General features: G+C 45.6%; 1 protein-coding gene and 1 long non-coding RNA gene across 5 annotated transcripts; one reads left to right on the plus strand and one right to left on the minus strand.

The window, feature by feature from the left end:
- Positions 1–5,571: 5,571 nt before the first annotated feature.
- On the minus strand, positions 5,572–16,188 carry septin3 (septin 3). 3 transcript variants are annotated; one of them, XM_078080656.1, is made up of 12 exons: positions 16,094–16,188; positions 15,506–15,699; positions 13,735–15,422; positions 11,367–11,753; positions 11,146–11,274; positions 9,965–10,046; positions 9,697–9,834; positions 9,354–9,471; positions 8,774–8,869; positions 8,534–8,630; positions 8,380–8,431; positions 5,572–7,452 (listed from the first exon to the last, which is right to left on the minus strand). In XM_078080656.1, the coding sequence occupies exons 2-12, from the start codon at positions 15,691–15,693 to the stop codon at positions 7,323–7,325; spliced, it is 3,105 nt and encodes a 1,034-aa protein (XP_077936782.1). In that variant the 5' UTR covers positions 15,694–15,699; positions 16,094–16,188; the 3' UTR covers positions 5,572–7,322. The 3 variants fall into 3 exon arrangements, with proteins under 3 accessions (XP_077936782.1, XP_040041966.2, XP_040041967.2); XM_040186032.2 differs by lacking the exons at positions 15,506–15,699; positions 16,094–16,188 and having other exon boundaries at positions 13,735–15,381; XM_040186033.2 differs by lacking the exons at positions 13,735–15,422; positions 15,506–15,699; positions 16,094–16,188 and adding an exon at positions 12,833–13,026.
- On the plus strand, positions 9,410–15,745 carry LOC120824890 (uncharacterized). Of its 2 annotated transcripts, none has more exons than XR_005713059.2 (2): positions 9,410–9,507; positions 15,597–15,745. It is a non-coding gene; the product is annotated as an uncharacterized LOC120824890 (long non-coding RNA). The 2 variants fall into 2 exon arrangements; XR_005713058.2 differs by lacking the exon at positions 9,410–9,507 and adding an exon at positions 13,632–13,722.
- Positions 16,189–16,587: the final 399 nt, after the last annotated feature.

The following is a 16,587-nucleotide window of genomic DNA, read 5'->3' on the forward strand; positions in this document are numbered from 1 at the left end:
TAAATAAAGAGGAGAATTCGCATGTACATTTCTGCGCAAAACGCAGTGGTCGCTATTTTATTGTTGAATCTAATTTTTTATAAAAAATGCACATACACACATTTCAGAACTGTTAGTGTAAGCAAATGTGATGGAAATGAGCTCAACATTTGCGTCACGCTCTAAGATGAGGCCAAAGGGAAGAATCAGGAGAATCTACATATAAACTACATTCCGTGGTTAACAGACAGATTGTCGACTCAACATGATGAATGAGCCAAAAGGCCGCTGATGACGGCAGACTAGGAACAGATGATAGTAACAGACCTGCAATAGGAGGAGGGGGCTTTCTCATTTCTTGATTTTTATGCCTCCTCCATCCTCGATCCTCCGTCTCGTGTCCATCGATCTTGGAGCTCAATCTTGAAGAACGTCCCAATTCTGTAAAATGAAGCTATAAGCGAGGAAACACCAGCGTATCCTTGCATGACACACAGCTGTAATTCTAAACCGAGGCAGGACCCAACGAATGTAACCGATTAAATTGTGGGCATTGAAGGTGATCAAAACTTCTGCCCTTTGTCGACCAGCGTAAAGCCGTTGTTTTATCATGAATGTAGACAACATACAATTTATACTATAATTAAAAAATAGCTATGAGTTTGTGATTCTGTTCAGGCCAACAGAGAAGGCTTGGCTGGCCCTGACGGCCCACCACTGTAAAGTACATGATATGTGAGTATGTGGTGAATAAAAATGTATGACCACAGTCCTTGTTGCGTTATGCCACGTTATTCAAATGGAATATATAAATTGTACTGAACGCTGTTATGCTGCTACTCAAATATGATCCAGCGGCATGAGAAAGCAATGGAAAGCTAACGCAGCACACGACACGTTCAACTGACGCAGCTCGGTAGACAACAGTGTCTCATTTTTTTAAACTGCTGTCACTCTACGAATGTTGTCTGACGAATCAGACTGGCAAGTGAATGGAATGTCACTTTACTGCATATTCAATATGTTGGCAGCTTAGATTGATATTTGGCTAACATCTGCAACTACTACCAAAAAAAAAATATATATATATGTATATATATATATATTCTTTTTTGATACTGAAGTATTTCATTAAGGTATTTTTTTTACAGCAAAGCAAAACAATACCATCACATCTGACAAAAAAATATATGTATATTGTAATTATTGACCATGCAACAAAAGAAGCGGGGAGAACAAAACAAATCACACAACTAACAAGTGATCTCTTCAACCATGATGCTGCTCCATATATGTAACGCTGTGTATGGAATCGCAGAATTCTCATTCGTTTATTGGACTGAATATCAGTTTGACTCAATTCAATGACAACGTTGTTGGTGTGTTGTACGAATACCTTTTTATTTCGAGTATACGTTTCTAAATAATTTGTTTCTATTTCTATTAAGTACAGTTTTGTGTAAGCATACATGCACAACTGTATTTTGTCTGTTATGGCAGAGAAGGAGACGGAGAATCCTTGCCTACGCACGTGTAGTCTGAGAATTTTGCTGTGTCGAGACCGTTTGTTTGCCAGTAACCTTTTGGTTGTCCTGGAAGTTCTCTTGTCAAAATGTGTGTAACCCGGTTCTGACTTCATCCAAAGGTCTAGGTCTAGGGGGCAGTGTATGGAGGTTCCTCTCAAGTCCCCCCGACATCACCACAGCTTCAAGCGCGTTCAGCTGAAGGTTGTTCTGACACGTTTTCTGAGGTGCAGTCGTCAGTATAGAGCATGGGTGTCAAACATGCGGCCCCGGACGGATCCGGCCCTGCGGGGGTCCAGGTTGGCCCACCGGATCACTATAAAAGTAGTTGCTATTCCTAATCAGTCAACTGGGGGTCGCACAGTAAGCGCATGCTATAGACTCACCGTGAGTAACACTCTGAGATCGTCCTCACTCCAGCCGGCATAGCTCGTCTGAAAATGACGGTGCCCCCCACGTCCCCCCCCCCCCCCCCCGTACCATTGCCTATGATTTCACTGGTCAGGACTACTTGAGATCAAAGTGGGCGGGAAGTGCCCCCTTAACTAAAATGTGTTTGACACACGGTATAGAGGGAGAAGAGCAGTGGGGCTAGTACCCATCCCTGAGGGACACCAGCACCACACCCCATGCCTCACCAACAGGTGAGTGTGGTAATGTGTTGGGTTAGTTTGGGGCAGTTGATATCCAGGATGATGAGGTGAAGTCCACAAATAGAGTATCGCATCTTTCCCTGCAAGAACATGCTCTTTGAGAGGTTACATCCACCAACACCAGTCGGCCTTCCCATATCCATAAAAATGTTATTTCAAAAAATAAAGGGGGTGACTATCATCATGACCATGCGCTGGACTACTTTCATCGCAGTTTGCATGTTAGATCGAGGTACTGTATGTACATCGATTACTTATGTCAAGATTCACGGAACAGATAGGGAGCCAAAACCAGGTGGGCAATGGATCAGCCAGGCAGAATAAAGGGTGTAAAGGTAGTGGAGCTTCAGACTACCTTGAAGGGAATAAGTGCAGACAAGACAGGTATGCACCACAAGGCCGATTAGAAAAATGGTGGGGAAGGTCATGTGATATATTTGTAATTAAGCTGTTGTTTACTCAGATAACACTTTTCACAATTAAACATTGGAAAATACAAATACCTGTTCTTATGCAAGATCTTTTTTTCCTAATGCAGAAGTCTAAATCCTCAGAGAAACATTTGATTTAATGTACAGCACCAGAGCCCAGTAAATTAAGAGGAAGCAGTACTACACTTCAATTCAGATTATTTTCAGTATATTTAGTGGTTATGGCGGATGTTGCGGCAGGATAAGATTAGACAAGATAAGAGAGAAAAATATTAATTCCGATGGAAATCAGTAAGAATTGGGGTCCACCTGGGTTGAGCAGATGAAGATAATTTAGGGATTTGAAAGGATTAAAAAACTCCTTTATTTTGTTTATTTTACTCTTAAAACGTATTGCTAGAGAATCGTCCTAGATTTTTCCAAGCAGCGCAGGGACACATTTCTGTCGGGGGTCTGGTGCGATATATGTGTGACGATTGTAATAAAGGTTGATGTTTTCTAACCTCAAAAGATAATGGTAGTGCTGCCTGTTGGAAGACAGGACAGTGGCATACAGTATCTCACAATGAGAGCCAGCCCTAAAGGGCTTCTTTGATGGTGCTGGCTCTGGGAGTTCTGACTTACACTGCACATCTACCCACAAAATAGAACAATAAAACACATCAGACTGACCTAGACTTTCTGATCTAAACGTCTTCCCAAAGAAAATGTATGTATGTAATGCATTTGAAAGTGTACAGGACCCAAGATTGTTCCCTGTGGCACACCACAGGACAGAGAAACAGTCAATATACACAAAATAATCTGCTTAGGCAGACATACCCCCCCTGGAAGGACCTTTCCAGAAATACTCCCCCACTGCCCATACTTTGTTAACATGTATATTCAACTGGATTGCAAAATAAATGTCACTATGGTGAAAAGGAGTGGTAATCTATATCACAATGTTTCGTCAGTCATAAGATATGAAAAGGAATTTTCCAGGATGCATGGTCCTTCATTCTGTTAACTGACTGTTTTTGAAGAGCTGTGCTTTTCCAAGATAAAGAGTTTTTTTATTCCGTTTGGTAGCCCTGAGCCAACCAGCAGCAGCCTCCATTTGTCGGCTACATCCTTATGAGGACGCATTTGTCGACCGCATTCTTAACTTCGGCTGCGACTCGGCTGTCCCAGTCCGTGTACTCCTGCTAATGCGGTAGCCCAGCCCTTCAGATTTGGAGGACACATTTGATCTATCCCACGCGGCGCAGCATATCCCATCATGGTAGGGCAATGGGGGATAAGGGGTAGAAAAAAAATCCAGACTTTGCTGAGGGGGCGGTACCCTTCTTCAATGGTAGGGAAGCACTGCTCATATATTAAAAAAATTGAGAAGATTACCTTCTCTATGTGCATTTTTAAAATTTGTTTTTTTTTAAGACTTTTACTTTTAAGTGCAGCAGGTTGCTAGGAAACGGGGGCAGCAGAAGGAAAAGCTGATGACGCAAGCAGGAAGTTCCCCTGGTGATTCACACCCCAGACAGTCCCATTTCAGGGGCCGCTTGGTTCAGCCTATTCGGTTGTTGGAGGACCCAGATCCTAACGAGTTGAGACGTAGCTTGTGTGTGTTGTTTTGTGAGGGGGAGAGGGGATGGAAGAAGCAGTCTGTTTCTCTGCGTTTATATAGTTCTGTACCTTCTCCCGAGGGGAAGGGGACAAAGGTTGTGACATGGGTGGGTTGGGGCCTTACCGCTTTACCGCCTTACCGCTGCCAGAATCGGGAGCTTGGATCCTACAATCCTCCGCGCTGTTTTGACGATCCACGTCGCTCCGGTTCTTTGCTATGCAGCAGGTGTACACATGGATGGGGCAGTGGCAGAAAATGGTTTCTATGGTGCTCCTGAAGAAGATGATCCTTGATAATGGTATGATGAGAGGTACAGCGTAATTGGATTTTAGCAAGGCCTTTTATGTTATCTTTCATTGGCTAAATATCCAACTGAACAAATTCCTTCCTTAAGTCCCAGAACAGAGCAGAGTATTTTTAAACCAGGGAACGGGATGGTCTTAAGCACAGTCACATGTCCCAATGTTACACAAGAAGAGGCTCACATGTGATGAACATAACGTAACACAAATATTGTTGTGTTGCTTTATACATGGTGTATATGATGAATATCATGTACTGATTTTAGACCCAATAAAGACTAACTAGTACATTAGCATCTTCTAATTGAGATTATTTTTTAAATAAATCTATAAACACAAGGATTCTTACTTCAAAAACAGCTACTGATCCTACTTCTACCACTATTACTACTGATAATAGTAATAAGAAGAAAAGGGCACTCAGTAGCATGCGTGATGTGATTTCTGGCAGGTTCTTCCGCCTCAACCACTGCTGTATTGTGTAATTGGAGTAGAACAACCCACAATTGGCTACACCGCCCCCGGCCAAATAGCAATGGCCCATAAGGTGCTGAATGGCAGCAATGTACTCGGCAGTCTGTGGACTGTTGCTTTCTAGACACACGTCTAAAACAATAAAAAGCGAGCAAACTGACGAGGCCACACACACACTGTGTCTGTGGACGCAGAGTAGCATCTGAGGGGTGGCGGTATACTCAGCAGTGTGTGTAATGGTAGTTCCGTTACCTAGTAGCCAAACTTATTGTCCAAAGGACTTAAAGTGGCCCCCCGTGTCCCTGTGGACTCAGCTGCGTTACCACCGGTGGCCAGTTAAGAGCATTGCGCGAGTCAGCGGACAATCAACGGCAGTATTAAACTTCCGTCACTGCAACAACCTGAAGGCCTCGTGCATGCGACCATAAAGGGCTCCCTAATTATTATGCAGTTAGCTGCAGAAGAATAGGAGATTAGATTTTCATAGTGAAGATAATAAAAAATACCCCAAATATTCATTTGAGCACTTATGATACAAATGTTAATTATGTGAATATTTAATTCATTGTTGAAACATTAATAAAAACAGCTCTTACAAAAAACAACATGGAAATGTGCTTTAATTTAGTAAAGAATAAATTACAATAATAAGACATTAATGTATAACTCAACATAACGCAGAGAATTATTTCTCAATGTGTCATTGCAACTTTGAGAAAAGTGGTTATCAAATAAATGTACATGGTAGCGTTCTACTCATTCAAACGGATGAGTGATATGTAGATGATTTAGTTACAGGGGTTAAGTGACAGATATGTGACCTGATCAGTCGGTATGGACACAAGCATGCACGCACAAACACCATTTCAAATTTCTGCTTGAAACCTTTGACTGCACTAAATTCACAGACAACAATTAGCTATTTGCTGCATATGACACATTTTTATATTAAAATCGAAAGATTGAATTACTTGTAGTTTTGGCATATTGTGTGCTCTACTGCAGACACTGCAGTGCACAGCAGTACAACAGCTGGGTTCTTGAAGGGAACTTGGTAAACATGTTTATAACTTCATAAATCTTATGGATTTGGAATAATTGCACCAACACTTTGGGGTAATATAATTAACGTTTCTTGCAGACCCGAGCGAGATATGCAAGTTATCAGTGACAGCAGTAGAGGATCCAAACTCTGTAAACTTCATCAATATATCGACTGTGTACAAAACGCATCTGAGCAGTAGGAATGTGTGTGGACGAGCGCTGGTCCGCCTGCCTACGAGTCACTGCTTATAGACGGCAGAGTGCTGCCCCGAAGTGGTGGATCTCTGAACTTCATATTCGAATGGCATCAACACAAACACTGGCCACCACATTAGATTTCTGCGTTGCACCAAAAAGGTTTTCTGTCCACCTATGTTATTGGTGGGATTTCTTTCGAGTAAGAAAATATTTTATTCCTGAGTGACCAGTGGGTTTGGTAACAAGTAAACCACATCCTCCATGCAAAAAAGAAAAAAAACATGAGCAAAAGATTTCCGCTCACCGACATGCGGCAGGCTTTAAGATTACATTAGAATTTGGGGCATGTTGAAATATTTATTAAAAACAACTAATCTGTTCTATAATTATCCTCCAGGGTATTTCATGGAGAAAAACGCAGCTAATGCGAGTGAGCTCAAGCATTAATGCATATTTCCTTCCTCTATACCTACTGTGGTGTAACACAGCGTGCTGAGCCAAACATCCCCCAGCTGTTTAGTTTGTGTGCACGACTACGGGAATCACAGAATCCGCAGAATGCACCTTGTGGACTGCATTTCATATGTGAATGTTGCAGCTTCCTCTCGCCCTTGTTTACAGGTCTGTGCATGCAAACTATTTTTGAATGGACAAAAAAAGCAACAGGAGAGGGAGCTTTGTTTTCTTTGTGGGGGCGGGTTGTAAGAGAAGACGGCACAGCTTGCTCTGTTAACAGTAAAGCAACGAGGATTCTTTCCTTCAATCAACTGCGGCCGCAGAGAGTTTTGAAGAAGCAATTTGTAACTATCAGGACTGAGCCATACTGAGCCATACAATGCTATGGTTATAATATTTCCAGCAAATTGTTGTTAATTTTACAATGGCACTAGATTGTCCATACATCAATCTGAACGACTTTGACATTGGACCGGAGGGGTTTGATGTGTTTTGGGGGACGAGACTGTAGAAGACGATGGGCGGCGTTAGGGATCAGAAGAAATGGACAGGTCACAGAGCATGCACCGATGCCGTGGTAACAATGGTCACAACATTTTATGGGTTCCTCTATCAGCTTCGTTGCACTGTTTATATTCTCACACCGACTGAGCTGACTACAAGTTGCTTTCCTGGGTGTCATTGCAGGTGATGGGGTGGAGGCCGCCGTTCTCGTTCAGTCTCTTGGCACGATAGGTTTCATAGTGGATGTTGTGAGTGACCTCCTTCAAATCCTGGAGGTGAGACCTGAGAAAGAGAGGCGCAGGAGCACAGAGTGACATGCTGCTCGTCGTGAAGCTATTGATCACGGAGGTATCAGCATTATTACGTTCTTCTAATGTTTTGGCTGAAATGCAGCTGGACATGGGAGGCAATCTGCAGCAGTGGGATTTGCCATTTAAATTAAAAGTACAGGAAAAGTACAAACTAATCCCAGTTAATATACTGGGCCTTTCTGTAACAATACACTATGTTATAATAACATTCTATTTGAAGAAATCATCTTGACCTCTTTTCACAATTTCCTAACCTTTTACAACGATAATTTAATGTTTTATTAGATTTTTCCATGATAAAAATAATCATTAACTGCAGCCTTTTTCTTTCTTACCTAAGATCCACGTTGTTCAAATACTATGTCACAGAAAAAGAGAGCTAGTATGGCGTTCCGCTGTGTGTAATACCCGGCCACGCGCTCCAAACAAATAGTGTGCAGCATTTCACCTCTAATGGAAACATGCCATCTAAATGTGATAATCAGTTGCTTTTTTTAGACAGCAGCAGGGAAAGAAGAGACTAAATCCAACCTCCAGATATCCATTAGCTGTGGGATCACATATTTATCATTTATCCAAACCCCCCAGTTCCAGGCTTCCGAAACAAAAGCATCGTCCGGCTCGCCGTGTGGCTCCCGGAGCCGCTGCCTGAATCCAAGTAGCTACAGTACAACGCTACATGAAGGTCCCTCTCCGGGCGCTACCATCTGCTCAAGGACGCAACGGAAAAAATGGGTTTTTCACTTAACCCCCAAAAACGATTCACTGCCCTCAAGGCAGCTCTACCTCGATGTCCACTCATGTTAGACTGAAGGCTGGACGCTTCGGTGACTCTATTGTACTTGAAGTACGAGTGGTGTAACAACTGGGTGAGTGGGGAACACACCACATATTGTACCTGATCAGGAAGTCTCTCAGCTGAGCAAATTCACAATGGTTTGGATTCTCGACTGCGAGGAAAAAGAAAATGAAAAGAGTCAAACATCATATCTTGTTTTTGACCTGACACCATTAAAATGAGCCTGCTTGTTAAGAAAGGCCGTGTGACTCACCTTCCACAATGCCCCACGCCGTCTTCCTCCCCAGAACTCGTTTGCCGTTCACTTGATATTCTTTGTCGCTGCCCACCACAGCAAAGGGCATCGCCTCCTATGGACGGAGACAGTTCCACGCGGCTCAGTGAACCGACGAGAGCCGCACGCGGTTTATGAGGTGAAACAATCACACGACACGCCCCGGCGCCCTGACGTTCTCTTCAGAGGAGGGAAGAAAGAAGGAACAGAACCACTTACCCGGATCTTGTCATTGTCGCTTTTGTCCTCCATGTCTTCGTCAAACTCTTTCTGGGGGTAAACCTCGATCCCGCCCATCTCCAGCTCCTTCCTTACCTACAGCACACAGTGAGAAGTAGTCATTTTCTCATAGACTTCTATCAATCGGACTTTTCTTTGTAACACGCCCCCTGATGGCCATTCGAGAGAATGCACTTCCTAATTTTTTTTTCGTTATTCAGACCTGGAGATCCACTTTGTCTCAATGTACAAAAGGGATCCCAAAACATCCCATGGGCACCAAATATCCTATTGTCCATCTTTGTATACAGTCCATAGTTGTTACTTCCCTTTTTTTACACAATTATCTAAACCATTATTGGTGTGAACATAATGACGAGAGCTGCTTTAAGTACCACGGTATATGTTGCTCAGGATAATTGGAAATTAAAAACACGTTTGTCTCATTAGAGGGAAAACAATGCAATGGAAAATAACATCTTTAGCATTTCTTATAAGCATTAACGTTGCTATAAATGAACAGTGTTACATTGCAAATAGCTGATATGTTGCTCTGGTATGTTTATCACTTCAGACTCACCCGCTGTTTGAACTCCAGCCTCTCCTCAATGGTCATGGTGTCTGACTTCGCTATGACGGGAATGATGTTGACCGAGTGACTCAAGCGCTTCATGAACTCGATGTCGAGCGACCGCAGACTGGGACAGACGGAGGGAGGGAAGGAAAGAAAGAGGGTGAGTGAGTGAGTAGATTCAGCAAAAGGAGAGGGAGGCACGGGGATGTCATTGGTCATGTTTCACACGTCCAAACGCCTTAAACTAGTCTTGCAGTGATTACAAGAGCAGTCCAGTGTGGATTCTATTTGAACAAGTGGGATTATCATTGGACAATGGTTGTGCCGTTGGGGACGAGGCTGAACTCACGAGTGTCCGGTCGGGGTGATGAAGTAGATGCAGCAGTGCACCCTGGTGTCGGGGATGCGCTTCTTCCTGGTGATGTTGACCTCCTCCTTCAGGAACTTTTCGTACTGCTCGTTGATGTACTTGGAGATGGGCTCCCAGCTGTGGAGATGGCAGAAGAGGTGAGCGGAAGGGGTGGGGGGGCAATTGGGCGATAGATGGGAGGAGGAGGAGGAAACGAGACTTTCAATGTACTTCAGCGAGGCACTAACGAAGACGCTGAAAAACCTACCAATTGTCGTTATTGATTTGGTCTCCAAATCCCGGGGTGTCGACCACTGTCAGCTTCATCTTCACGCCGCCCTCCTCGAGGACTGTGAGGAGAACACGCACAGAGAAAGGAGCGACGTGATCCACAGCTGCTGCTTTGTAAGTGGGAACAACGACTGCTCTGCATTGGATGTGTAACATTCTCTATCTGAATATCCAACGTAGTAAAACATTTCCAGGCGTGTGCCGTGTGTCTGTGGCGCCGCGTGGGATGGTGTAAAACCGTAGCGGTCGCTGAGCTCTGTCCGTGGGTTTGAAACTCGTCACTCGACACACACTGTCACGGTGTGGTTCACTTCCTGTCTTATTTTGTAGTTTTCTGCCACTCGTGTCCCCGGGTAACTTCACTTCCTGCCTTGTCCTGTCGTCCCCTGTGATTGTCTGATTGTTTCCACCTGTGTCCAATCACCTGCACCTCCCTAGTGTATTTAAGCCGTGTGTCTCTTGTCGCTTGTCAATCGTCCCGGATGCTCCTCGTTCCTGCCTGCCTTTTTACCCCGGTACCTTTTTACCCCTGGCCTTTTGCTTTTTGCCCGTTTTGACTATTAAAGTCTTCTTTTGTTACTTGACGTCCTTCCTGAGGCTTTTTCCGGAGTTACGTTTTTTTTGTGAAAGGGAGAAGTTTCACGTGTGCAGATTGAAGGGCTTTGTGTCAACTAGACCACATAAATGAGTTAAACACGTTATGATAGGAGTGTATTACATATCAGATGCTAATGATCATATAATGCATGCCATAATATGTTTACCTGGAGAAGCGTTAGACCAAAGGGGTAATCAGTGAATGCATTGTAATATTAAGCATTAGGGGATCGGTCAGGTCAGTGAGGGAGCAGATGAAGCCAGGTGGGAAGGTCATAAAGTGCCTGGAGGCAGAGGAACGTCCCGATGACCAACCATACGGCTGTAAAACAATGAACACACCCCACTTACATACAGTGCTGTGTGTTCTGGCGAATTAGGGATCCTTTCAAACGGTGGTGTGTGTTTTGTGAGTCACGAGGAGAAACAGTAAGAAATCAGTAAGGCACTGTTGGCTAAACACAAATTGGGCCACGTTTATCAAAAGGTCGTTCATTTATTCTGCCGCAAATGTCTGTCTCTCTAGAGAAAGAGAGCAGAGGCTCTTGCTGCTTCACTCACCATGAGACACGGCTTTGATCTCGATGGTTTTGGGGATCTTCTCATCGCGGGCCCACCCGGCACTCCTCCTGCTCACCTGGGACTTGAAAAGGGTGTTCACCAGGGTGGACTTTCCAAGGCCGCTGTTCCCTGAGACGAAAGAGGAGTTAAGGTCAAACAAGGAATAAAATTGAATTCATAATATTCAAAAGCCTGTAAAACGCCGACATTCTGTGACTTACCAACAACCATGATGTTGAAGTCAAAGCCCGCCTTCATGGTCTTCTTCCTCATCTGCTCAATGATGGTGTCGATGCCAATATACCCCAGCAGAGTGGATCCGCCCCCGGACCTGTGGGCGCCTGCGTGACCGTGACCTCCATTGTGGGCAGCGGCGAGGCCCCCAACATGGCCCGCCCCATGGCCCACGTTGTGGCCCACGGCATGGCTGGCGACGTGACTCCCGATGGGGACTGGGATGGCACTGGGAGGCAGAGCTGAAGCACCGCCTCCTATGCCCGGGCCCTGCGGCGGGAAGGGGCTGGAGGGGGAAGGAGCCCCCACATTCGGGGGCTTGGCAGGGACGGCTGGTTTAGGTCTCACCTCTGGAGGAACTATGTCTGACATGTCTGCAGGAGATGGAGAGGGAGGTATTAAAACACCTTAACACCGTCATACCGGCAGGAAAATACTGCCACACGAGGAAGTAGGCCAGTGGAGCAGGCCGAGGCCCCCCCGCGCTCTGGGACTGATCTACAGGCTCAGCTCACCCAAATGAACAAAACAGAACTGTCACTGACAGGGCTTTTTACATAGAAGACGTTCGACATATCAGAAAATCAGAAAAGTGGAGTTTTAGTAACAAAATGAATATCAGCATATTTTTCATTTGAAGAAGTTTTTTACCATCAGATGAAGATCAATCAGTTTCTGGCTCTATAATCTCAAAGTTTGACTTTCTAATACTGCAAGCAGCAGCAGTGACACTCCATCAAAGTTATTATCAAAGGACAATGCAAAAAGTCTTGATGTTTTACTTAGTCTGTAGTAAACTGAATCACTTTGGTTATACACACTTTAGTACACACCAAAGGACGTTGACTAATCTAGAAAATAGTGCTTAAGCTCAGTGACAATGACACTGGCGGCTGCAGTGTCGGTCCCCAGTGAGCAGCGCAGCTGAAACGACACCATCCAGCATCTGCTCCTTTAAACGGGTCCGCGCGGTGCTGTGAACAGGCGCGAGGCGGAGCAGCTCATCCCCGTGGGGGGGCCGCGTGGGTCGGCCTGCCGCCGCGCATTGAGTCCGGCCGCGCGCGGGTCTCTCCTCGACCCGTCACACGGAGACTCGCCTCGTTACGACGTCAGCATTGCGACCGAAGCTGACCGCCGACGTGAAAGCAACGACCCGCTTCCTCACATAAAAAAAACAACGTCATTTTTGTACTGGCTACGCAACGCGAAGGGCCACACGCGTGCACGCGCACACACACACACACACACACACACACACACAGACACGAGTCGCTCTGCATCTTAGCTAAGCGCCCTTTGTCTGTTTCAACACAGCAGCCCGGGTCAGCTCCATCACAGCCCGTGGAGCTCCTCCATTGTCTCCGCCAGATGATCACGCTAACCGCTAGCTAGCATCTCGCCGCGAGCTGCGGGCTGACGGTCCGCTCCGATGTGACGTGGGCGTCGCGCTCACCTGTTCCCGTTGAGTTGAGCCGCGGAGCTGCTTTCAGAGGCCCGGCCGATCGATGGTCGCTCTCGGTCACAAGAACAACCGACGCGCATCCAAGCAGAGCGGTAGCGCGATGAGGGGCGGTCATGTGATCAGTCCGGGTACCGCTCCTCGTGAGCCCCCCTCTTCCGTTACCGTGGAGACAAGAGGAGAGGGAGTGGGGAGATGCAGCGCGCACGCGCAGTGTCTTCTGACAGCTATGCGGACTATTTCTACGGACTATTTTGGATTGCATTATAATTAGAGACAATTAGACGGTGATACGCAGGGGAAAGAAGAATTGAGATAATTTACTTAAGGGGACATTTTGCCCTGAAATAAAAAATGTACCTGAATTCAAAGTATTGTATCCACAGTGTTTAGATGGGAAATGACCATTTACATTTGGACAACTGGACAGTTTTTTTACTCGTAGGGTCTCCAAATGAAACCACACAGGACGACAGGACTGATGGCAATACGATATGTCAGGGAGACAGACAGATGTAGGCACATTATTCATAATAATACTAGTGATGTTTTAACCTCTACTCAGGGCTGTAAGTATTTTTGTTTCTTAAAATGAATTCTTTGATGGAAGACAAGCCACAGTTTATCCCTTTTTATTTCTTCTTTTCTGCCTGTTTTCGTTGTGTGTGTTTGTTTTGGCATGTCCTCCTGGACTAGACACTAGACAGAGTTCTAACTAACTCTCCTCAGCACGTCTGCTACTCTACTGATGAGGACTGACATCTTAAATCCGCCTGCTATCCCCTTTGACCACCCCCTTCGACAGAAACGTATCGAACTATGTCTGTCATGTCTCTGCGGGATCTCCAGACTTTGTTCAGTAAGAGTCTTCCAAGTGTTTTTCGGTATGTACTCACCCACGTACACTGATCCAGGGTAATACATTGTAACGTAATAGGGGTCCTCTGGATCCTCCATGATAAATGCCCGGTCTGCTCGGGGGTAACTGGGTAGCGGAGGCGAAGCAGCTGTTGTTGTCTCTTCTGGTCTCTGGCTCGCTGTGTGCCGCAGCGGGCCAGAGACCCCTTTTGAACTGACGCCCAAACTGTTTGTGTCGAATAGGCGGTATTCATCTCGAGGATATTCTAGTAGCTTTGCGGGCGCCCTGTGATGATCAAAGAGATCTGTTTTATTCAGTCCCGGGTCACCAAAGGTCACCTCTTTGTGGCTTTTGTTTTGTTTGGGATCCGGCCGGCTGTGTGAGATAAAATCCGGTTTTGAATGCGTTGATTTTGACGTGGCGTCGTCCACAGAAGCAGGTCGGGAGGTCTCCTGTGTCTGAGGGCCCAACTTAAATTGGGTCGATCTGTACGCACACCAACGAGATTCTGTTTCACAATCGTTGTCTCTTGACTGGCATCTGTGATCCACTGAAACACAGTCGGACAGACTCGCTGGGACTGGAGCCTTCGACCAGAATCTGTAGTTCTGAGGAGACTTTGAGTAACGAGACGCACTGGTTTGTTGAGAGAGTTTAGATGGACTTCCTGTTATCGTCCGCGTGTTGTTTTCTTCTTCAGGACTCTTGCCGTGAGACGAAAATCTTGTGTCGTCGTTGAGGTCAAAACGTCTTCTCCTGCTCTCCACATTGGGTGACTGGTTCAAAGAAGAAAAGGACATTCTTGGAGTTGTTGGTGAAGCTGCACGTCTCTCAGAAGACTTGAGTTCATAGGAGTGCTCACTGGAGGTGAGATTCCTCCTCTGAGGGAAGTCTGCACTCGGCCGAGGATCTGGCACATCAAACGCCGGCAGAGACTTCTTCTCAAAAACACGAGCAAACCTAATCCCCTCACACTCTGAGAGGGATGCTCGTGTACCTGCAGCACCGCTTGGCAGAAGTTCCTGCTGCTGTTTGATGTTTGACATCGGTTTAGGGATTGAAATGATGCTTCTTCCCCCTGGCGGAGGCCCTGGTTTATCTTCTGCAATATTTCCCTTTTCACTTAAACCAAGTTGCGATAAGCCGAAGGTCTGATGCGTGGCTGCTTGTCTCTGGAGCTCAGAGTACGTCTGGCTGTGAGACATGGGGCGAGCTCTCATCAGCGCAGTATGTGTAAAGCCCAGGAAAGCTTCTAGGTCAAGAATGTCTCGTTTGACTAACTTGGGCTCGTCTCCAGCATTCGAAATGGCAATCGATCTAGCCTGTCTCTCTTTAGCGACGGGAGACGGCTGCTTGCCTCCTCGGCTGTCCAGACTCGTCTCCTGGGAAGTCGGAGATGGACTTAGTCTGGGTGTCGGGACGGTCAGAGTCGGAGACACACTGGGCTTCGGCTGGTGCAGGGATGGAGGAGGATTGCGGAGCTGTGAGGCGGGGGGACGGAGAGAATCCTTTGGCTTCGGTTTATGAGTGGGAGAGGAATCTGTCTTTGGAGAGAGACAGAGGGAGGCGCCGGGCTTTGCGGAGAGAGCCGGAGAGCTGTGTGCTTTGGATTCGGTTCTTGGGAGCGTTGAAGCTCTATTTCCGTGGCGACCCAGTGAATCACCACTTGTTTTAGTCCAATTGGGTTGAATGGATGTCTTGGAGGGACCAATCGGGATGAAAGATCTGCTGAATGAAGCCAACTAAATTAATCCAGCACCATATTCACCATATTACAAAAACCTGAGAGTAGAATAAGCTTCATTTACCTGTCAGTGCTTGGTTTTGTGTCGCGTTTATCATAGATGAGCCCCTTTTCGTCAAATGATGGGATTTGGATGACTTTCTTTTTGATGACAGGAGACGACAGGGACAGAGGAGGAGACAAGCTCACTAATGGACATCTGGAAGATGCTACTCGAGGGTTCGCAGGTGCCAGACGGTCAGAAACACTCATTCTGTTCTATGTTGTGCACAAAGAGATGAGAATGAAAGCCTGATACAACAGATTTAGAGCATTCAGATCTTTCATTTATGTAAAAAAGATCATTACGTACACCAATAAGTAAGAGCTGCTTTGAAAATCGTACTTTAAAGCACACCTCAATATTATGTGATTATGAATAAATTACATTCTGATATTTTACTGCTGTAGCTGGTTGAGTAATACTGTTGTGCATCATACAAGCAACAACAGCTGTAAATAAATAGGATTAAAAGTATAATAATTGCCAATGAAATGTAGAGGAATACAATAATGAACTTTAAAACAACTATGAGTTCAGCAGTTAACAAACTGGACTTTGAAATAACGCAGTCTGAAACCACACATGAGAAATGCATTGAGAGAAACCAACCTGCTGCCTGAAGCGGCGTCTCTGCTGTGGAGCCCGTGAGCGAGACGGGAGCCCAGCAGCTGGAAGTCGTGGGCCCTGAGGGGCCGTTCTCTCCATTCCTCCACACTGAGGCCGCTCTGTTTCACTCCCACGCGGGTCACTGTTTCCGTGGGACGACGTCTGTGCAGCCTGTATGTGGTCTTGTTGGTAGTATTTTGTCTGAGGACAACTAGTTTGTCTTAACCCGTAGGGGTCGGGGGCCCATCCAAAGGCTCACAGGATTAATCAGTAATTAGAAGAATGTTAAGAAGAAGAATGAGGAAGCGAAGGACAAAAACAAAGCAACACAAATCTGTATTTTGAGTCTCCTGCAACTTATTTGGGGTTTGTATTTACTTTTTGTGGTTAATTCTTCATTCAAAAGCGTACTTATTACAGGTTCAGATGGATGTAGTGGAATAAAGTAGGATAAGTAATCAAGTACATGGGTTAAATTATGACATATTATGACAAAT

This window comes from Gasterosteus aculeatus, chromosome 9, assembly GCF_964276395.1.
Source record: "Gasterosteus aculeatus chromosome 9, fGasAcu3.hap1.1, whole genome shotgun sequence".
NCBI lineage: Eukaryota > Metazoa > Chordata > Actinopteri > Perciformes > Gasterosteidae > Gasterosteus > Gasterosteus aculeatus.

Coding starts and splice junctions, on each gene's coding strand:
- septin3 (XM_078080656.1), bottom strand. CDS start 15,693: ATGAGTGTTTCTGACCGTCTGGCACCTGCGAACCCTCGAGTAGCATCT. Junction 9,472..9,696: donor ATCACCCCGACCGGACACTC/GTGAGTTCAGCC, acceptor CGTCTGTCCCAG/TCTGCGGTCGCTCGACATCG. Junction 8,870..9,353: donor GGCTGGAGTTCAAACAGCGG/GTGAGTCTGAAG, acceptor TGTGTGCTGTAG/GTAAGGAAGGAGCTGGAGAT.